Below are 23,847 nucleotides of genomic sequence, written 5' to 3' on the forward strand. Positions count from 1 at the left end.
CTACAAATGAAATAAATGATGATTAACTTCACAGGGTGGTGGAAGTGCAGAGATGAGGTTGATGCTCCTTTCAATAAATATCCAGGGTCTTATTCTGGTGACATGATTGTCGATGCTTAGCCGCCATTAGACAAATAAAATTAATATTGCACTTTTGTCCATAATAATCTCATCATGCATCTGGCTATACCAGTACATGGCCGGATTTATGGACGGGGCCTAGGAGTCCTGGTCCGCCCTATCGTACGTCCTTGCACATCCAGATAATGTATTTATTTCTCATTTATTTGACCGATATCTGACCGATATCTCAGATAAAGCATCCGAGAGAGCGAAACAGCTCTGTCTCCGTGTAGACCATATATCTGATACCGTCTGGACATAAGGGGCATGTCATACTGTTTCTGACCAGACAGCATCAGATACACGTTCTACATATAGTAAGACTGAGGGACGCTGGTTCGCTCCCTAGTTTCCACAGAGAGGAAGAGGGGAAGCGTGTACCGACACGGTGAAACACCGCTTCCCGTTCATTTTCAATGGAAGGAAAGCGGTGACAAATGGCGAGGGGCCGTTGGGCAGCGCGAGAGGCGGTGAAAACGTTCAGCCACAGATAGAACGACGAGACAGATATTTCACCGGATGTATAACTGTGAAGCATCCGCTTGGCGTTTCCACTCACCATCATTCTGGCAGTGAGAGGAAGCCCAGTGTCCGGCAGTTGGACAAGATGGAAGGAGATCGATTTGGGCTGAAATCCTGCACATTTTCTCATCGATGAAGCATTTTATCACAATACAGTTTTCTGTTCCCAAAACTAGAATCTGATATGAACAGAGTGGACTACATTTTGTAGACTTTAATCTTTGCTCAAGTTGTTTAAAAGGAGTGTAAAGGTGAATTGAGTTATTGCACACAGAGTAGGCGTTCCCTAACGTAAATATGCAGATATCTTCTTGAACGGGCCAATAGGATAGAGAAAAATAGAAAAATAAGTACAGGACAAACGAAAGGAGGGTGCGGGGCCGTGGGTATCAGTGAAGGATTTGTTGATTTTGTCCTAAAAATGAAGTTACTAAAAGTAAACTTAAGTTATGTAAGTGCAGTGCCATGTTTGGTGGATCACAGAGAGGAGTGTAAACGGTAGACCGGAACACAGACCAGCCGTCCGCTAGATGGCAGTGTATTCCTAACTCTCTCCTCAAGCTGCACTTTGCCCTGCAGCCGAGCAACAGGTAAACACGGAAGTAACGCACTTGCTTGCCAACAAAATACATTTTTTTTAAAAAGTCAACAATTTGACCGTTAAAACATCTATTCAATGCCATGATTTTGTCCATAAATACACACATATTTAACTTATTTAGTGAGGTCGTTATTGCGCGTTAAAGTTTACAGGACAATGTATAATAAAGCGTCTGGATATCAGTCTCTACCGCAACGAGATTTGCTCACTGCCAAACCGGGGTTGTTCGTGGCGACAGAAAGCTTCGTCCAATCTCCATTCCACCGTCATAAAGGACATTCGTTTGACTACATCCCCAATGTTAGAGACAACGACTACAGTGGTAAGTATTGGCTAAATGAATGCACGACTCGTTCGTTAGATAACGTTACATACCACGTCGGTACTAACTACCTAACAGATCGTTGCTCAGTTTTTTTCTCCCAGCTATTTCTTCTTGCAACAACAGCTGTCATATGTTAGCTTGGTATGCAAGTACCGTGTTGTAGTAGTGATCCACGCTATACTCGAGACCTAGGTTCGTTTCCCATGCCCCCCTGTTTGCTACACCGGTGTCAGAAGTGGAATGGCGGGAGGCCATCGTAACGCGTATGCGGACATGTATGAAGGAGCTTGAAAGAAAGTTGTAGCGTGCGGGCACGAGCCTTCCCGTTAGCGGTGGGCAGTGTAGCGATATTGGTGCAATGCGTTCACGGCCAAACACCCGGTTTTGCTTCCCACTCCATCCGTTCTCTCACTGTATTTATAATTATGATTAGGTAGACTGATGGACTGGTTCTTATTTTCTCAAATGTATTTGATTAGCTCCTAGATCAAACCTAACACCTCTTCTCTATTCTCCAGACTCCACTCAGGGATGGCTGTCCTGGATCTGCAATGTTATTGTCTGCTTCATGGTCTACATCTGCACCTTCATAACCTTCCCCATATCAGGCTGGTTCGTACTGAAGGTAACACACACCTCCATACCCTTCACATATCAGGCTGGGTCGTACTGAAGGGAACACACTAACCTTCCCCATATCAGGCTGGTTCGTACTGAAGGTAGTAACACACTAACCTTCCCCATATCAGGCTGGTTCGTACTGAAGGTAACACTAACCTTCCCCATATCAGGCTGGTTCGTACTGAAGGTAGTAACACACTAACCTTCCCCATATCAGGCTGGTTCGTAATGAAGGTAACACACTAACCTTCCCCATATCAGGCTGGTTCGTACTGAAGGGAACACACTAACCTTCCCCATATCAGGCTGGTTCGTACTGAAGGTAACACACTAACCTTCCCCATATCAGGCTGGTTCGTACTGAAGGTAACACACTAACCTTCCCCATATCAGGCTGGTTCGTACTGAAGGTAACACACTAACCTTCCCCATATCAGGCTGGTTCGTCCTGAAGGTAACACACTAACCTTCCCCATATCAGGCTGGTTCGTACTGAAGGTAACACACTAACCTTCCCCATATCAGGCTGGTTCGTACTGAAGGTAACACACTAACCTTCCCCATATCAGGCTGGTTCGTACTGAAGGTAGTAACACACTAACCTTCCCCATATCAGGCTGGTTCGTACTGAAGGTAACACACTAACCTTCCCCATATCAGGCTGGTTCGTACTGAAGGTAACACACTAACCTTCCCCATATCAGGCTGGTTCGTACTGAAGGGAACACACTAACCTTCCCCATATCAGGCTGGTTCGTAATGAAGGTAACACACTAACCTTCCCCATATCAGGTAACACACTAACCTTCCCACTGGTTCGTACTGAAGGTAAACACTAACCTTCCCCATATCAGGCTGGTTCGTACTGAAGGTAACACACTAACCTTCCCCATATCAGGCTGGTTCGTACTGAAGGTAACACTAACCTTCCCCATATCAGGCTGGTTCGTACTGAAGGTAACACACTAACCTTCCCCATATCAGGCTGGTTCGTACTGAAGGTGAAGGTAACACACTAACCTTCCCCATATCAGGCTGGTTCGTACTGAAGGTAACACACTAACCTTCCCCATATCAGGCTGGTTCGTACTGAAGGTAGTAACACACTAACCTTCCCCATATCAGGCTGGTTCGTACTGAAGGTAACACACTAACCTTCCCCATATCAGGCTGGTTCGTACTGAAGGTAACACTAACCTTCCCCATATCAGGCTGGTTCGTAACCTTGAAGGTAACACACTAACCTTCCCCATATCAGGCTGGTTCGTACTGAAGGTAACACACTAACCTTCCCCATATCAGGCTGGTTCGTACTGAAGGTAACACACTAACCTTCCCCATATCAGGCTGGTTCGTACTGAAGGTAACACACTAACCTTCCCCATATCAGGCTGGTTCGTACTGAAGGTAACACACTAACCTTCCCCATATCAGGCTGGTTCGTACTGAAGGTAACACTAACCTTCCCCATATCAGGCTGGTTCGTACTGAAGGTAACACACTAACCTTCCCCATATCAGGCTGGTTCGTACTGAAGGTAACACACTAACCTTCCCCATATCAGGCTGGTTCGTACTGAAGGTAACACACTAACCTTCCCCATATCAGGCTGGTTCGTACTGAAGGTAACACACTAACCTTCCCCATATCAGGCTGGTTCGTACTGAAGGTAACACACTAACCTTCCCCATATCAGGCTGGTTCGTAATGAAGGTAACACACTATCTCTGTTGATTTATTAACAGGAATATCTGTCCTACAGGTTGTCCCTAACTACCAGCGCATCGTAGTGTTTCGTCTGGGCAGAGTACGTCCTCCTAAAGGGCCAGGAGTGGTGTTGCTTCTGCCTCTTATTGACCAATGGCAGAGAGTTGACCTACGAACCCGGGCCTTCAACATCCCTCCATGCCAGGTACACGCACGCAATCTAGCTCAAACATTAACGATGTGCAGGGTACAAATCAAACTGCTGTTTTTAGTTCTGACTGTCTGCTAAAGGACTCAAATGTAAATTATAGTGTCCTAAGTAACCACTCCACCACACGAACACATCTACAGGTCACCGCCACAGGTTACTACCAGGGACGGCGGTGTGGTGTCTGTAGGAGCAGATATCTAGTTATATAACCCTCTCTATAACAGTTATAACCCCCTCTATAACAGTTATAACCCCCTCTATAACAGTTATAACCCTCTCTATAACAGTTATAACCCTCTCTATAACAGTTATAACCCTCTCTATAACAGTTATAACCCTCTATAACAGTTATAACCCTCTCTATAACAGTTATAACCCTCTCTATAACAGTTATAACCCTCTCTATAACAGTTATAACCCTCTATAACAGTTATAACCCTCTCTATAACAGTTATAACCCTCTATAACAGTTATAACCCTCTCTATAACAGTTATAACCCTCTCTATAACAGTTATAACCCTCTCTATAACAGTTATAACCCTCTATAACAGTTATAACCCTCTATAACAGTTATAACCCTCTATAACAGTTATAACCCTCTCTAACAGTTATAACCCTCTATAACAGTTATAACCCTCTATAACAGTTATAACCCTCTCTATAACAGTTATAACCCTCTATAACAGTTATAACCCTCTATAACAGTTATAACCTCTCTATAACAGTTATAACCCTCTCTATAACAGTTATAACCCTCTCTATAACAGTTATAACCCTCTCTATAACAGTTATAACCCTCTCTATAACAGTTATAACCCTCTCTATAACAGTTATAACCCTCTCTATAACAGTTATAACCCTCTATAACAGTTATAACCCTCTCTATAACAGTTATAACCCTCTCTATAACAGTTATAACCCTCTCTATAACAGTTATAACCCTCTCTATAACAGTTATAACCCTCTCTCTGCTGCGTTATAACAGGTTACTACCAGGGACGGAGGTGTGGTGTCTGTAGGGGCAGATATTCAGTTATATAACCCTCTTTATTACAGTTATAACCTCTATAACAGTTATAATCCTCTCTATAACAGTTATAACCCTCTATAACAGTTATAACCCTCTATAACAGTTATAACCCTCTATAACAGTTATAACCCTCTCTATAACAGTTATAACCCTCTCTATAACAGTTATAACCCTCTCTATAACAGTTATAACCCTCTCTATAACAGTTATAACCCTCTATAACAGTTATAACCCTCTCTATAACAGTTATAACCCTCTCTCTGCTGCGTTATAACAGGTTACTACCAGGGACGGAGGTGTGGTGTCTGTAGGGGCAGATATTCAGTTATATAACCCTCTTTATTACAGTTATAACCTCTATAACATTTATAATCCTCTCTATAACAGTTATAACCCTCTCTATAACAGTTATAACCTCTATAACAGTTATAACCCTCTCTATAACAGTTATAACCCTCTCTATAACAGTTATAACCCTCTATAACAGTTATAACCCTCTATAACAGTTATAACCCTCTCTATAACAGTTATAACCCTCTCTATAACAGTTATAACCCTCTAACAGTTATAACCCTCTAACAGTTATAACCCTCTCTATAACAGTTATAACCCTCTATAACAGTTATAACCTCTATAACAGTTATAACCCTCTATAACAGTTATAACCCTCTCTATAACAGTTATAACCCTCTCTATAACAGTTATGACCCTCTCTATAACAGTTATAACCCTCTATAACAGTTATAACCCTCTCTATAACAGTTATAACCCTCTCTATAACAGTTATAACCCTCTATAACAGTTATAACCCTCTCTATAACAGTTATAACCCTCTCTATAACAGTTATAACCCTCTATAACAGTTATAACCCTCTATAACAGTTATAACCCTCTATAACAGTTATAACCCTCTATAACAGTTATAACCCTCTATAACAGTTATAACCCTCTATAACAGTTATAACCCTCTCTATAACAGTTATAACCCTCTCTATAACAGTTATAACCCTCTCTATAACAGTTATAACCCTCTCTATAACAGTTATAACCCTCTCTATAACAGTTATAACCCTCTCTCTGCTGCGTTATAACAGGTTACTACCAGGGACGGAGGTGTGGTGTCTGTAGGGGCAGATATCCAGTTCCGTATCTGGAGCCCGGTGATGTCAGTGGTGTCGGTTCAGGATCTTAACGCCTCCACACGCCTCACTGCCCACAACGCCATGACAACCAGCCTGGGCAGGAAGAGCGTCAGGGAGATTCAGACTGAGAGAATCAAACTGGGAGAATACCTTGGGGTGAGGCAGCAGTACACATCATATACTAGTGGTCCTTCTGTAGCTCAGTTGGTAGAGCATGGCGCTTGTAACGCCAGGGTAGTGGGTTCGATTCCCGGGACCACCCATACGTAGAATGTATGCACACATGACTGACTGTAAGTCGCTTTGGATAAAAGCGTCTGCTAAATGGCATATATTATTATTATATATTATTACTGAACAAAAATATCAACTCAACATGCAACAATTTCAGAGATTTTACTGAGTTACAGTTCAGATAAGGAAATCAGTCAATTTAAATCGATTCATTAGGTCCTAATCCATGGATTTCACACGACTGGGAATACAGATATGCATCTGTTGGTCACAGACACCTTAAAATAAGGTAGGGGAGTGGATCAAAACCAGTCAGTATCTGGTGTGGATCAGAACCAGTCAGTATCTGGGGTGGATCAGAACCAGTCAGTATCTGGTGTGATCAGAAAACCAGTCAGTATCTGGTGTGGATCAGAACCAGTCAGTATCTGGTGTGGATCAGAAAACCAGTCAGTATCTGGTGTGGATCAGAACCAGTCAGTATCTGGGGTGGATCAGAACCAGTCAGTATCTGGTGTGGATCAGAGAACCAGTCAGTATCTGGTGTGGATCAGAAAACCAGTCAGTATCTGGTGTGGATCAGAAAACCAGTCAGTATCTGGTGTGGATCAGAACCAGTCAGTATCTGGGGTGGATCAGAACCAGTCAGTATCTGGTGTGATCAGAAAACCAGTCAGTATCTGGTGTGGATCAGAACCAGTCAGTATCTGGTGTGGATCAGAAAACCAGTCAGTATCTGGGGTGATCAGAAAACCAGTCAGTATCTGGTGTGGATCAGAACACCAGTCAGTATCTGGTGTGATCAGAAACCCAGTCAGTATCTGGTGTGGATCAGAAAACCAGTCAGTATCTGGTGTGGATCAGAAAACCAGTCAGTATCTGGTGTGGATCAGAAAACCAGTCAGTATCTGGTGTGGATCAGAAAACCAGTCAGTATCTGGTGTGATCAGAAAACCAGTCAGTATCTGGGGTGGATCAGAAAACCAGTCAGTATCTGGTGTGGATCAGAGAACCAGTCAGTATCTGGTGTGATCAGAAAACCAGTCAGTATCTGGTGTGGATCAGAAAACCAGTCAGTATCTGGTGTGATCAGAAAACCAGTCAGTATCTGGTGTGGATCAGAAAACCAGTCAGTATCTGGTGTGGATCAGAAAACCAGTCAGTATCTGGTGTGGATCAGAAAACCAGTCAGTATCTGGTGTGGATCAGAAAACCAGTCAGTATCTGGTGTGATCAGAAAACCAGTCAGTATCTGGTGTGGATCAGAAAACCAGTCAGTATCTGGTGTGATCAGAAAACCAGTCAGTATCTGGTGTGATCAGAAAACCAGTCAGTATCTGGTGTGGATCAGAAAACCAGTCAGTATCTGGTGTGATCAGAAAACCAGTCAGTATCTGGTGTGGATCAGAAAACCAGTCAGTATCTGGTGTGGATCAGAAAACCAGTCAGTATCTGGTGTGGATCAGAAAACCAGTCAGTATCTGGTGTGGATCAGAAAACCAGTCAGTATCTGGTGTGGATCAGAAAACCAGTCAGTATCTGGTGTGGATCAGAAAACCAGTCAGTATCTGGTGTGGATCAGAAAACCAGTCAGTATCTGGTGTGATCAGAAAACCAGTCAGTATCTGGTGTGGATCAGAAAACCAGTCAGTATCTGGTGTGATCAGAAAACCAGTCGGTATCTGGTGTGGATCAGAAAACCAGTCAGTATCTGGTGTGGATCAGAAAACCAGTCAGTATCTGGTGTGGATCAGAGAACCAGTCAGTATCTGGTGTGATCAGAAAACCAGTCAGTATCTGGCGTGGATCAGAAAACCAGTCAGTATCTGGCGTTGATCAGAAAACCAGTCAGAATCTGGCGTGGTTCAGAAAACCAGTCAGTATCTGGCGTGGATCAGAAAACCAGTCAGTATCTGGTGTGGATCAGAAAACCAGTCAGTATCTGGTGTGGATCAGAAAACCAGTCAGTATCTGGTGTGGATCAGAAAACCAGTCAGTATCTGGTGTGGATCAGAAAACCAGTCAGTATCTGGTGTGGATCAGAAAACCAGTCAGTATCTGGTGTGGATCAGAAAACCAGTCAGTATCTGGTGTGGATCAGAAAACCAGTCAGTATCTGGTGTGGATCAGAAAACCAGTCAGTATCTGGTGTGGATCAGAAAACCAGTCAGTATCTGGTGTGGATCAGAAAACCAGTCAGTATCTGGTGTGGATCAGAAACCAGTCAGTATCTGGTGTGATCAGAAAACCAGTCAGTATCTGGTGTGGATCAGAAAACCAGTCAGTATCTGGTGTGGATCAGAAAACCAGTCAGTATCTGGTGTGGATCAGAAAACCAGTCAGTATCTGGTGTGGATCAGAAAACCAGTCAGTATCTGGTGTGGATCAGAAAACCAGTCAGTATCTGGTGTGGATCAGAAAACCAGTCAGTATCTGGTGTGGATCAGAAAACCAGTCAGTATCTGGTGTGGATCAGAAAACCAGTCAGTATCTGGTGTGGATCAGAAAACCAGTCAGTATCTGGTGTGATCAGAAAACCAGTCAGTATCTGGTGTGGATCAGAAAACCAGTCAGTATCTGGTGTGGATCAGAAAACCAGTCAGTATCTGGTGTGGATCAGAAAACCAGTCAGTATCTGGTGTGGATCAGAAAACCAGTCAGTATCTGGTGTGATCAGAAAACCAGTCAGTATCTGGTGTGATCAGAAAACCAGTCAGTATCTGGTGTGGATCAGAAAACCAGTCAGTATCTGGTGTGGATCAGAAAACCAGTCAGTATCTGGTTCCTCCATTTGCCTCATGCAGCACCACACATCTCCTTCACATAGAGTTGATCAGGCTGCTGATTGTGGCCTGTGGAACGTTGTCCCACTCCTCTTCAATGGCTGTGTGAAGTGGCTGGATATTGATGGGAATTGGTACACGTCAATCCAGAGCATCCCAAACATGCTCAATGGGTGACATGTCTGGTGAGTATGCAGGCCATGGAAGAACTGGGATATTTTCAGCTACCAGGAATTGTGTACAGATCCTTTGTGACATGGGGCCGTGCTTTATCATGCTGAAACAGGAAGTGATGGCGGCAGATGAATGGCCCGACAATGGGTCTCAGGATCTCGTCACGGTTTTCGCTATGCATTCAATTTGCCATCGATTAAAATGCAGTTCGTTGTCGGCAGCTTCTGCCTGCCCATGTCATAACCCCACCACCACTATGGGGCACTCTGTTCACAACGCTGACATCAGCAAACCGCTCGCCCACATGACGCCATACACGTGGTTTGTGGTTGTGAGGCCGGTTGGACGTACTGCCAAATGCCGGCTCCCTCAAATCTTGAGACAACTGTGGCATTGTTTTGTGTGACACAACGGCACAATTTAGAGTGGCCTTTTATTGTCCCCAGCACAAGGTGCACCCATGAAATTATTATGAGGTTTAATGGATGGATTATCTTGGCAAAGGAGAAATGCTCACTAACAGGGATATAAACACATTTGGGGCCAAAATGTGAGAGAAGAAGAAGAAGAAGCTTTTTGTGTTTACAGAATATTTCAGGGATCTGTTATTTCAGCTCATGAAATATGGGACCAACACTTTACATGTTGCGTTTATATTTTTGTTCTGTGTATTTAAATATAACACTTAATATGCATTAGTGCTGGGCGATATGGCAAAAATATAATTTCACATTATTTTTCTGATTTATGACAGTTTTATGTTAGTAGTGTTGTCACCCTAGGATGACAACACATAACATTCTTAGTGGTTTCAATGGGTCTTTCTCCATTCTGATTGGTTTATAGCAGGGATGGGCAACTTTGATGGGGGTGAGACCATAAACACCTGAGTGGCTCGTGGGCTGCAGTGGCTCGTGGGCTGCAGTGGCTCGTGGGCTGCAGTGGCTCGTGGGCTGCAGTGGCTCGTGGGCTGCAGTGGCTCGTGGGCTGCAGTGGCTCGTGGGCTGCAGTGGCTCGTGGGCTGCAGTGGCTCGTGGGGCTGCAGTGGCTCGTGGGCTGCAGTGGCTCGTGGGCTGCAGTGGCTCGTGGGCTGCAGTGGCTCGTGGGCTGCAGTGGCTCGTGGGCTGCAGTGGCTCGTGGGCTGCAGTGGCTCGTGGGTCTGCAGTGGCTCGTGGGCTGCAGTGGCTCGTGGGCTGCAGTGGCTCGTGGGCTGCAGTGGCTCGTGGGCTGCAGTGGCTCGTGGGCTGCAGTGGCTCGTGGGCTGCAGTGGCTCGTGGGCTGCAGTGGCTCGTGGGCTGCAGTGGCTCGTGGGCTGCAGTGGCTCGTGGGCTGCAGTGGCTCGTGGGCTGCAGTGGCTCGTGGGCTGCAGTGGCTCGTGGGCTGCAGTGGCTCGTGGGCTGCAGTGGCTCGTTAGCTGCAGTGGTTAGAGCGTTGGACTAGTAACCGGAAGGTTGCGAGTTCAAACCCCCGAGCTGACAAGGTACAAATCTGTCGTTCTGCCCCTGAACAGGCAGTTAACCCACTGTTCCTAGGCCGTCATTGAAAATAAGAATTTGTTCTTAACTGACTTGCCTTGTTAAATAAAGGTAAAATAAAAAAATAACATCTCTTGTAACATCCGTTCCCTCTCTCCATCTTCCCTCACTTCCTCTCTCCATCTTCCCTCACTCCCTCTCTCCATCTTCCCTCACTTCCTCTCTCCATCTTCCCTCACTTCCTCTCTCCATCTTCCCTCACTTCCTCTCTCCATCTTCCCTCACTTCCTCTCTCCATCTTCCCTCACTTCCTCTCTCCGTCTTCCCTCACTTCCTCTCTCTGTCTTCCCTCACTTCCTCTCTCCGTCTTCCCTCACTTCCTCTCTCCATCTTCCCTCACTTCCTCTCTCCGTCTTCCCTCACTTCCTCTCTCCATCTTCCCTCACTTCCTCTCTCCGTCTTCCCTCACTTCCTCTCTCCTCGCCTCCTTCTGAAAACCCATTGCAGTTTAGGTCCTCTCCTACAAAGTGTTTTATAGAAGGAGAGAGAGGATGTGAAAATCACCATGGTTTCTTAACCTTTCTTTCCCAGATGGACATCAATGAGATGACCAAGCCCTGGGGTCTGGAGGTAGACAGGGTGGAGCTGACTGTAGGTGCTGTCCTGAAGCACCCAGAGGACCATTCATCTGGGCCTGGCTCGGTCATCCTACCCCCCTCTATTCCTGGTCTCGAGGGCCTGGCCGAACCCATACAACAACTGGCTATGCACTTCCTGGGCAATATGGCTGGCAATGGAGCTCCCCTGGTTAGGACAGGTACAGTCACAATGGAGCTCCCCTGGTTAGGACAGGTACAGTCACAATGGAGCTCCCCTGGTTAGGACAGGTACAGTCACAATGGAGATCCCCTGGTTAGGACAGGTACAGTAACTATATACCTCCCCTGGTTAGGACAGGTACAGTCACAATGGACCTCCTCTGGTTAGGACAGGTACAGTCACAATGGACCTCCCCTGGTTAGGACAGGTACAGTCACAATGGACCTCCCCTGGTTAGGACAGGTACAGTCACATAGTAACAATGGAGCTCCCCTGGTTAGGACAGGTACAGTCACAATGGACCTCCCCTGGTTAGGACAGGTACAGTCACATAGTAACAATGGAGCTCCCCTGGTTAGGACAGGTACAGTAACAATATACCTCCCCTGGTTAGGACAGGTACAGTCACATAGTAACAATGGAGCTCCCCTGGTTAGGACAGGTACAGTCACAATGGACCTCCCCTGGTTAGGACAGGTACAGTCACATAGTAACAATGGAGCTCCCCTGGTTAGGACAGGTACAGTAACAATATACCTCCCCTGGTTAGGACAGGTACAGTCACATAGTAACAATGGACCTCCCCTGGTTCGGACAGGTACGGTCACATAGTAACAATGGAGCTCCCCTGGTTAGGACAGGTACGGTCACATAGTAACAATGGAGCTCCCCGACTCCCCTAAATGCAAATTAATTACTTAAAAATCATACAATGTGATTTTCTGGATTTTTGTTTTAGATTCCGTCTCTCACAGTTGAAGTGTACCTATGATAAAAATTACAGACCTCTACATGCTTTGTAAGTAGGAAAACCTGCAAAATACTTATTCTCCCCACGATACAGACAGACAGCCAGACAGCCAGTCAGTCAGTCAGTACCAGTCAGTCAGTACCAGTCAACAGTTTGGGCACACCTACTCATTCAAGTTGACATTTTCTTTTTACTATACAGCATCAGCTTATCTATATCTCTGTGTCCTCAGAGGACAGCATCAGCTTATCTGTATCTCTGTGTCCTCAGAGGACAGCATCATCTTATCTGTATCTCTGTGTCCTCAGAGGACAGCATCAGCTTATCTATATCTCTGTGTCCTCAGAGGACAGCATCAGCTTCTCAGACGAGGTGAGCAGTGCTCCCCTGGCTATAAGTCGTACGGGAGCCAGGGATGAAGCTGTAACCAGGCCCATGTCAGTGCTGGAACTGTACGAGGGCCTTCTCCTCTCAGAGTCTCTGGTCAGTCAGGTGGGAGCCTGCTTCCTGTTCCTCCTCCAATCGCCTGACGGACAACAGACAAGCTATTACGTAGACCTCAGCCAAGGTGAGACGACGACAAACTGTCATTCTATAAGAGTCTTATAGGGCCGGGTTTCCTGGACAAAAAGCATTCTCCGAGGATGGTTTGTTCTAGGTCTGGGAAACTGGCGTGACATTGTTTTGCAAACATGGTCTTTGGACCTCCTTTGTCATGTAAAGCAAATGACTTATCCTCTGTAGTTATGGTAACAGTCTCTATCCCGTGCTTCTACACCTGCATTGCTTGCTGTTTGGGGTTTTAGGCTGGGTTTCTGTACAGCACTTTGAGATATCAGCTGATGTACGAAGGGCTATATAAATAAAATTTGATTGATTGATTGATTTGATCCCTTCGGCCTGTGTTTGATAAGATAAACCTTTTTAGGGCCAGTTTCCCCAGACACATTCATCCCTCACGAAAGATAACTTTCAATAGGATGGAACATCCTTTCTAGTTTAGGGCTTAGTCTGTATTTAGTAAGTCGTTGTCCCATCATCTCTGTCAGATAACTGACTAACAGTGAGTTCCCCTCCTCCGTGTGTAGGTAGTGGCTCAGCCGGACCAGGGTCCCCTCCAGAGGGCCAGGTACCAGACGTCACCCTCAGTATGACGGACCAGGACCTGCTGGCTATGTTCGAGGGAACCCTACGACCCTTCGCAGCCTACGCCACTGGGCGACTCAAGGTCCAGGGAGACCTGAAGACTGCCATGAAGCTGGAGGAAGTTATCAAGCTACTCCGACCTTAAGCACTGACTTCAGACCTGTCCTTATAGCAGGTCCTAGAAATAAAATACATGGTTCTGACCTTAACCACTGGCTTCAGACCTGTCCTTATATAAATACCAGGTCCTAGAAATACATGGTTCTGACCTTAACCACTGGCTTCAGACCTGTCCTTATATACATACCAGGTCCTAGAAATACATGGTTCTGACCTTAAGCACTGACTTCAGACCTGTCCTTATATAAATACCAGGTCCTAGAAATACATGGTTCTGACCTTAACCACTGGCTTCAGACCTGTCCTTATATAAATACCAGGTCCTAGAAATACATGGTTCTGACCTTAACCACTGGCTTCAGACCTGTCCTTATATAAATACCAGGTCCTAGAAATACATGGTTCTGACCTTAACCACTGGCTTCAGACCTGCCTTTATACAAGTACCAGGTCCTAGAAATACATGGTTCTGACCTTAACCACTGGCTTCAGACCTGTCCTTATATAAATACCAGGTCCTAGAAATACATGGTTCTGACCTTAACCACTGGCTTCAGACCTGTCCTTATATAAATACCAGGTCCTAGAAATACATGGTTCTGACCTTAACCACTGGCTTCAGACCTGTCCTTATATAAATACCAGGTCCTAGAAATACATGGTTCTGACCTTAACCACTGGCTTCAGACCTGCCTTTATACAAATACCAGGTCCTAGAAATACATGGTTCTGACCTTAACCACTGGCTTCAGACCTGTCCTTATATAAATACCAGGTCCTAGAAATACATGGTTCTGACCTTAACCACTGGCTTCAGACCTGTCCTTATATAAATACCAGGTCCTAGAAATACATGGTTCTGACCTTAACCACTGGCTTCAGACCTGTCCTTATATAAATACCAGGTCCTAGAAATACATGGTTCTGACCTTAACCACTGGCTTCAGACCTGCCTTTATACAAGTACCAGGTCCTAGAAATACATGGTTCTGACCTTAACCACTGGCTTCAGACCTGTCCTTATATAAATACCAGGTCCTAGAAATACATGGTTCTGACCTTAACCACTGGCTTCAGACCTGTCCTTATATAAATACCAGGTCCTAGAAATACATGGTTCTGACCTTAACCACTGACTTCAGACCTGTCCTTATACAAGTACCAGGTCCTAGAAATACATGGTTCTGACCTTAACCACTGACTTCAGACCTGTCCTTATACAAGTACCAGGTCCTAGAAATACATGGTTCTGACCTTAACCACTGACTTCAGACCTGTCCTTATACAAGTACCAGGTCCTAGAAATACATGGTCACTAATAACAGTTCATATAGACCCATCTCTTTGATGTTGACAAGCATGTCAATCTCTCATGGCTCAAAGTGGAAGAGAGATTTGACTTCCTCATTACGTGTTTTTGTATGAAGTGTTGACAAGCTGAAGGTACCGAGCTGTCTGTTTAAAGTACTGGCACACAGCACGGATAAAAATACATACCCCACAAGACATGCCACCAGAGGTCTCTTCACAGTCCCCAAGTCCAGAACAGACTACGGGAGGTGCACAGTACTACATAGAGCCATGACTACATGGAACTCTATTCCACAGTACTACATAGAGCCATGACTACATGGAACTCTATTCCACAGTACTACATAGAGCCATGACTACATGGAACTCTATTCCACAGTACTACATAGAGCCATGACTACATGGAACTCTATTCCACAGTACTACATAGAGCCATGACTACATGGAACTCTATTCCACAGTACTACATAGAGACATGACTACATGGAACTCTATTCCACAGTACATAGAGCCATGACTACATGGAACTCTATTCCACAGTACTACATAGAGCCATGACTACATGGAACTCTATTCCACAGTACTACATAGAGCCATGACTACATGGAACTCTATTCCACAGTACTACATAGAGCCATGACTACTTGGAACTCTATTCCACAGTACTACATAGAGCCATGACTACATGGAACTCTATTCCACAGTACTACATAGAGCCATGACTACATGGAACTCTATTCCACAGTACTACATAGAGCCATGACTACATGGAACTCTATTCCACAGTACTACATAGAGCCATGACTACATGGAACTCTATTCCACAGTACTACATAGAGCCATGACTACATGGAACTCTATTCCACAGTTACTACATAGAGCCATGACTACATGGAACTCTATTCCACAGTACTACATAGAGCCATGACTACATGGAACTCTATTCCACAGTACTACATAGAGCCATGACTACATGGAACTCTATTCCACAGTACTACATAGAGCCATGACTACATGGAACTCTATTCCACAGTACTACATAGAGCCATGACTACATGGAACTCTATTCCACAGTACTACATAGAGCCATGACTACATGGAACTCTATTCCACAGTACTACATAGAGCCATGACTACATGGAACTCTATTCCACAGTACTACATAGAGCCATGACTACATGGAACTCTATTCCACAGTACTCAGAGTAACTGATGCAGCAGAGAGACTCAGAATTTTCCACAGTAAAAACAGATAAAATTCCATACATAGACCATGACTATGGAACTATTCCACAGTACTACATAGAGCCATGACTACAGACACAGTACACAGGCACATGGACACAGTACTACATAGAGCCATGACTACATGGAACTCTATTCCACAGTACTACATAGAGCCATGACTACATGGAACTCTATTCCACACATAGAGCCATGACTACATGGAACTCTATTCCACAGTACACATAGAGCCATGACTACATGGAACTCTATTCCACAGTACACATAGAGCCACACTACATGGAACATCCACAGGCACATAGACATGGACACATGCCATGACTACACACAAGTACTACATAGAGCCATGACTACATGGAACTCTATTCCACAGTACACATAGAGCACATGGAACTCTATTCCACAGACTAGAGCCACATAGACATGACTACATGGAACTCTATTCCACAGTACTACACTACATGGAACTCTATTCCACAGACTACATAGAGCCATGAACATGGAACTCTATTCCACAGTACTACATAGAGCCATGACTACATGGCACAGACACATGATAACACACACAGTACTACATAGACATACATTCCACATACTACATAGAGCCATGGCATGACTATTCCACATCAGATAAAAACACACTTATGGAACAGTGGGGGACTGTAGAAGAGACACACACAGGCACACACATGATAACACACACACTATACATACACACACACAGGCACAGACACATGATAACACACAGACACATGCACACAGGCACAGACACATGATAACACACACACTATACACACACACAGGCACAGACACATGATAACACAAACACTATACATACACACACACAGGCACAGACACATGCACACACAAACACGATAACACACACACACAGGCACAGACACATGCACACACAAACACGATAACACACACACACACAGGCACAGACACATGCACACACAAACACGATAACACACACACACACAGGCACAGACACATGCACACACAAACACGATAACACACACACACACAGGCACAGACACATGCACACACAAACACGATAACACACACACACACAGGCACAGACACATGCACACACAAACACGATAACACACACACACACAGGCACAGACACATGCACACACAAACACGATAACACACACACACAGGCACAGACACATGCACACACAAACACGATAACACACACACACAGGCACAGACACATGCACACACAAACACGATAACACACACAAACACGATAACACACACACATGATAACACACACACTATACATACACATGGATTTAGCACTGTAGATATGTGGTAGTGGTGGCCTGAGGGTACACACTTAATGTGTTGTGTATTCTGTAATAAATATATTGCAATGTTTTTAAAATTGTGTAACTGCCTTAATTTTGCTGGACCCCGGGAAGAGTAGCTGTTGCCTCGGCAGGAACTAAGTGGGATCCATAATAAACCCCAGGAAGAGTAGCTGCTGCATTGGCAGGAACTAATGGGGATCCATAATAAACCACAGGAAGAGTAGCTGCTGCCTTGGCAGGAACTAATGGGGATCCATAATAAACCACAGGAAGAGTAGCTGCTGCCTTGGCAGGAAACTAATGGGGAACTAATGGGGATCCATAATAAACCCCAGGAAGTGTAGCTGCTGCCTTGGCAGGAACTAATGGGGATCCATAATAAACCCCAGGAAGAGTAGCTGCTGCCTTGGCAGGAACTAATGGGGATCCATAATAAACCCAGGAAGAGTAGCTGCTGCCTCGGCAGGAACTAATGGGGATCCATAATAAACCCAGGAAGAGTAGCTGCTGCCTCGGCAGGAACTAATGGGGATCCATAATAAACCCCAGGAAGAGTAGCTGCTGCCTCGGCAGGAACTAATGGGGATCCATAATAAACCCCAGGAAGAGTAGCTGCTGCCTCGGCAGGAACTAATGGGGATCCATAATAAATCCCAGGAAGAGTAGCTGCTGCCTTGGCAGGAACTAATGGGGATCCATAATAAACCCCAAGAAGAGTATCTGCTGCCTCGGCAGGAACTAATGGGGATCCATAATAAACCCCAGGAAGAGTAGCTGCTGCCTTGGCAGGAACTAATGGGGATCCATAATAAACCCCAGGAAGAGTAGCTGCTGCTTTTGCAGGACAGCTAATGGGGATCCATAATAAAGTTCCTCATGCAAATGGGTTGGTATTCTCCTCATCACCCCAGATGGGTTGGCATTCTCCTCCACCTATGGGGATCCTCATCATCCAGATGGGTTGGCATTCTCCTCCACCTGGGGATCCTCATCATCCAGATGGGTTGGCATTCTCCTCCAGGAACTAATGGGGATCCAACATCCAGATGGGTTGGCATTCTCCTCCACCTAATGGGGATCAACATCCAGATGGGTTGGCATTCTCCTCCACCTACTTGTCAACATCCAGATGGGTTGGCATTCTTCTCCACCTTCTCATCATCATCATCCAGAAGGGTTGGCATTCTCCTCCACCTACTAAACATCCAGATGGGTTGGCATTCTCCTCCACTAATGGGGATCAACATAAACCCCAGAAGGGTGGGCATTCTCCTCCACCTAATGGGGATCAACATCCAGATGGGTTGGCATTCTCCTCCAACTAATGGGGATCAACATAAACCCCAGATGGGTGGGCATTCTCCTAGGCCACCTAATGGGGATCCAACATAAACCCCAGAAGGGTAGGGCATTCTCCTCCACCTAATGGGGATCAACATCCAGAAGGTGGGCATTCTCCTCCACCTATGGGGTCAACATCCAGAAGGGTGGGCATTCTCCTCCACCTACTGGGGATCAACATCCAGGAAGTGGGCATTCTCCTCCACCTACTGGGGTCAACATCCAGAAGGTGGGCATTCTCCTCCACCTAATGGGGATCCGTCAACCCCAGAAGGGTTGGCATTGTCCTCCACCTACTCCAACATCCAGATGGGTTGGCATTCTCCTCCACCTACTCATCATCCAGATGGGTACAAATGGCATTGTCCTCCACCTACTCAACATCCAGATGGGTGGCATTCTCCTCCACCTACTCATCATCCAGATGGGTTGGCATTCTCCTCCACCTACTCCTCCTCATCCAGATGGGTTGGCATTCTCCTCCACCTACTCGTCAACATCCAGATGGGTGGGCATTCTCCTCCACCTACTCCTCAACATCCAGATGGGTTGGCATTGTCCTCCACCTCTCATCAACATCCAGATGGGTTGGCATTCTCCTCCACCTACTCATCATCCAGATGGGTTGGCATTCTCCCTCCACCTACTCGTCAACATCCAGATGGGTTGGCATTCTCCTCCACCTACTCAACATCCAGATGGGTTGGCATTCTCCTCCACCTACTCAACATCCAGATGGGTTGGCATTGTCCTCCACCTACATCAACATCCAGATGGGTTGGCATTCTCCTCCACCTACTCAATATCCAGATGGGTTGGCATTCTCCTCCACCTACTCATCCAGGTGGTTGATGAGGGTTAATGTGATCAGATATCCAGAGGGGTTGGGCAGGTTCCTGTGATCAGATATAGAGGTGGTTGATGAGGGTTAATGTGATCAACATCCAGATGGGTTGGCAGGGTCCTCCATGTGATCAGACATCCAGAGGGGTTGATGAGGGTTCCAATGTGATCAATATCCAGATGGTTGATGAGGGTTCCACCTACTCACATCCAGATGGTTGAGCAGGGTTCCACCTACTCACATCCAGATGGGTTGAGGAGGGTTCATGTGATCAACATCCAGATGGTTGATGGAGGGTTCACCTATCAACATCCAGATGGGTTGGAAGGTTAATGTGATCAATATCCAGATGGGTGGTTGATGAAGGTTCCTGTGTCAGACATCCAGATGGGTTGGCATGAGGGTTCCACCTATCCTCCTCATCCAGATGGGTTGGAGGGTTACCTGACTCCTCCTATCCAGAGGTGGTTCCTCCACCTTAATCCTCATCCAGATGAGGTGGTTGGCATCCAGGGTTACTCCTCCTCATCAGATGGGTGGTTCCTGACCTTCCTCCTCATCCAGATGGGTGGTTCTGAGGGTTCATGTGATCAGATCATCCAGATGGGTTGAGGAGGGTTCATGTGATCAGATCATCCAGAGGTGGTTGAGGAGGGTTCATGTGATCAGATATGGGTGGTTGATGAAGGTTAATCTGATCAGACATCCAGATGGGTTGGGAGGGTTAATGTCATCAGATCCAGATGTGGTTGATGAGGGTTCATGTATCAGACATCCAGATGGGTTGGCAGGGTTCATGTGATCATCATCCAGATGGGTTGATGAAGGTTAATGTGATCCAGATGGGTGGTTCTGAGGTTCATACTGATCAGACATCCAGATGGGTTGGCGAGGGTTAATGTGATCAGATATAGAGGGGTTGGCGAGGGTTAATGTGATCAACATCCAGATGGGTTGGCAGGGTCCTAATGTGATCAGACATCCAGATGGGTGGTTCCTGAGGGTTAATCAACATCCAGATATAGAGGTGGTTGACGAGGGTTCATGTGATCAGATTCAGATGTGGTTGATGAGGGTTAATGTGATCAATATCCAGATGGGTTGAGGAGGGTTCATGTGATCAGATCATCCAGAGGTGGTTGAGGAGGGTTCATGTGATCAGACATCCAGAGGTGGTTGATGAGGGTTAATGTGATCAGATATACAGGTGGTTGAGGAGGGTTCATGTGATCAGATATAGAGGTGGTTGATGAGGGTTCATGTGATCAGATATAGAAGGTGGTTGAAGAGGTTAAGAGATCAGATATAAGGTGGTTGATGAGGGTAAATGTGATCAGATATAGTGCGTCTTGAAAGGGTTCATGTGATCAGATATAGAGGTGGTTGTCAGTTGCGTGTCAGATAAGAGTGGTTGAGGAGGTTAATGTGACTGAGATATGAGATGGTTGATGAGGGTTAATGAGCTGTAACCAGATAACAACTGGTTTTTGAAAGTTTGAAGTGATCAGATAAAGGTGGTTGATGAGGGTTCATGTGATCAGATATAGAGGTGGTTGAGCTGGTTAATGTGATCAGATATAGCCAGAGAAATGTTGCAACATGAGGGTTAACTGATCAAATAATTAAGTTTATGGGTGAAAATTAGCTGGCTAATCATGTCAGACAGATAGCAAGGTGGTTAGTATTAACTGGTATAAGAGGGTTCATGTGATCAGATATAACGCCCTTGTTGAGGGTTCATGTGATCAGATATAGAGGTGGTTGACGAGGGTTCATGTGATCAGAAAGGTGTTAATGAGGGTTAATGTGAACAAACTACTATCTGTGGTTGACAGTAACGTTAATGTGTTCATTTTAGAATGAGAGAAGTAGCTGAAAATGATGCTGGTTAAACAAGTGGATTCAGTGATGAAGTGGAGGTGGTTGATGAGCTGGTTCATGTGATCAGATATAGAGCTGGGTTGAGCTGAGCTGGGTTAGCTGGATCAGATATAGGGCCTGGAGATGAGGGTTAATGTGCCTGGAGCTGGGTGGTTGATGGGGTTAAGCTGGGCCTAGAGCTGTGATGGGTTAACAGGATGCCACTATAGAGGTGGTTGAAAGGTTAATGTGATCACATTAGAGGTGGTTTCTCAGGGTTCATGTTCAATCAGTGGATTAAAAGGGGTTGATGAGGGTTAATGCCTGAACAGAGGGTATTGTGTTCTATGGCACATTGTAGAACAGATGTCCACAGGCAGAAAGGTGGTTGAGAGGGTTCATGTGATCAGATATAGAGGTGGTTGAGGAGGGTTCATGTGATCAGATATAGAGGTGGTTGATGAGGGTTAATGTGATCAGATATAGAGGTGGTTGATGAGGGTTCATGTGATCATGTATAGTCTTGGTGCTTGATTGATGGGTTAATGTGATCAGATATAGAGGTGGCAAAAATGAGGTTTGTTTGATTCAGATACTTAAAGGTGGTTTTTAATGTGATCAGATATTTAGATGTGGTTGATGTGGTTAATGTGATCATTATAAAGGTGGTTGATGAGGGTTCATGCTTTCATTATAAAAGGTGGTTGATGAGGGTTAATGTGATCAGATATAAAGGCTGGTTCAGGGTTCATGTGATCAGATATAGAGGTGGTTGATGAGGGTTCATGTGATCAGATATCTCCTTGTTCGAGGGAGGAGGGTTCATGTGATCAGATGTAGCCGGTGGTTGATCCACTTTTCATTTTCCATTTGTTTTGAGGTGTTTTCCTACACATGAGGGTTCATGTGAGTGCTTGTGCACAGATATAGAGGTGGTTGATGAGGGTTAATGTGATGGTGGTTGTGAGGGTTAATGTGATCAGATATAGAGGTGGTTGATGAGGGTTCTGTTGTATTTATAGAGTCGTGGTTGATGAGGTTCATGTGATCAGATATTACCAAGTTCTGGTTCATGTGATCTGATCCCACCAGAGTGGTTGACAGGGTTCATGTGATCAGATATAGCAGGTGGTTGATGGGGTTAATGTGATCAGATCCAGAGGTGGTTGAGGATGATTACCATCTCGGCATCAGATATAGAGGTGGTTGATGACAGGGTTCATGTGATCAGATATACCAGGGGTTGAGGAGGGTTCATGTGATCAGATCCCAGGTGGTTGATGAGGGTTAATGTGATCAGATATAGGGTGGTTGATGACGGGTTCATGTGATCAGATAACCTGCTGGCTATCCGGGATGTGATCAGAGCGGGGTTGACGAGGGTTCCATGTGATCAGATAGCGGGAAGGTGCTGCGCCAGGGAGACCAGGGATGGTGGCTGGAGGGTTCTGTGATCAGATATAGAGGTGGTTGATGAGGGTTAATGTGATCAGATATACAGGTGGTTGCCGGGTTCATGGTTCCTCTGGGGGTTGATGAGGCAGGGCACTCAGATATACCCCAGGTGGTTGACCAGGGTTCAGAGCTGATCAGATAAACATTTTGTATGTCACTTTTCTGAATGTGATCCCAGATGAGGGTGGTTGATGAGGCTGGGAATGTGATCAGATAAATGGTTGAGGAGGGTTCATGTGATCAGATTAGAGGTGGTTGATGAGGGTTCATGTGATCAGATATTAGAGGTGGTTGATGAGGGAGGTGATCAGATATAGGCATGGTTGATGAGGGGGATACAAATGTGAATCAGATATAGAGGTGGTTGATGAGGGTTCATGTGCAGGCCTACCCTGGTTGAGCCTGTCAGGGACTCCATGTGATCAGATATAGAGGTGGTTGAGGAGGGTTAATGTGATCAGATATAGAGATGGTTGTTGAGGGGTTAATGTGATCAGATATAGAGGTGGTTGATGAAGGTTCATGTGATCAGATATATGGTTGATTTGGTTCATGTGATCTGATAAGAAGTGGTTGAGGAGGGTTAATGTGATCAGATATAGAGGTGGTTGTGAGGGTTAATGTGATCAGATATAGAGGTGGTTCCCAGGGTTCATGTGATCAGATATCACAGGCGGAGATGGAGGG

At 45.4% G+C, this 23,847-nt stretch overlaps 1 protein-coding gene across 8 annotated transcripts; it reads left to right on the forward strand.

Moving 5' to 3' along the window:
- Nucleotides 1-1,195: 1,195 nt before the first annotated feature.
- On the forward strand, nt 1,196-16,290 carry stoml1 (stomatin (EPB72)-like 1). 8 transcript variants are annotated; one of them, XR_008127247.1, is made up of 9 exons: nt 1,198-1,568; nt 2,090-2,196; nt 3,955-4,104; nt 6,236-6,439; nt 11,541-11,766; nt 12,866-13,087; nt 13,608-13,840; nt 14,750-14,820; nt 14,951-16,290. XR_008127247.1 is itself a non-coding variant. In XM_052513674.1 (8 exons), exons 1-7 carry the CDS (start codon nt 1,403-1,405, stop codon nt 13,808-13,810), a joined length of 1,278 nt encoding a protein of 425 aa, XP_052369634.1. In that variant the 5' UTR covers nt 1,198-1,402; the 3' UTR covers nt 13,811-13,840; nt 14,750-16,290. The 8 variants fall into 8 exon arrangements, 4 of the variants coding, with proteins under 4 accessions (XP_052369636.1, XP_052369634.1, XP_052369633.1 ...); XR_008127249.1 differs by having other exon boundaries at nt 15,016-16,290; XR_008127248.1 differs by lacking the exon at nt 14,750-14,820 and adding an exon at nt 14,230-14,300 and having other exon boundaries at nt 15,016-15,094.
- Nucleotides 16,291-23,847: the final 7,557 nt, after the last annotated feature.

Source organism: Oncorhynchus keta, unplaced genomic scaffold (genome assembly GCF_023373465.1).
Source record: "Oncorhynchus keta strain PuntledgeMale-10-30-2019 unplaced genomic scaffold, Oket_V2 Un_scaffold_1378_pilon_pilon, whole genome shotgun sequence".
Lineage (NCBI taxonomy): Eukaryota > Metazoa > Chordata > Actinopteri > Salmoniformes > Salmonidae > Oncorhynchus > Oncorhynchus keta.

Coding starts and splice junctions, on each gene's coding strand:
- stoml1 (XM_052513674.1), top strand. CDS start 1,403: ATGTATAATAAAGCGTCTGGATATCAGTCTCTACCGCAACGAGATTTG. Junction 4,105..6,235: donor TCAACATCCCTCCATGCCAG/GTACACGCACGC, acceptor GCGTTATAACAG/GTTACTACCAGGGACGGAGG. Junction 6,440..11,540: donor AACTGGGAGAATACCTTGGG/GTGAGGCAGCAG, acceptor TTTCTTTCCCAG/ATGGACATCAATGAGATGAC.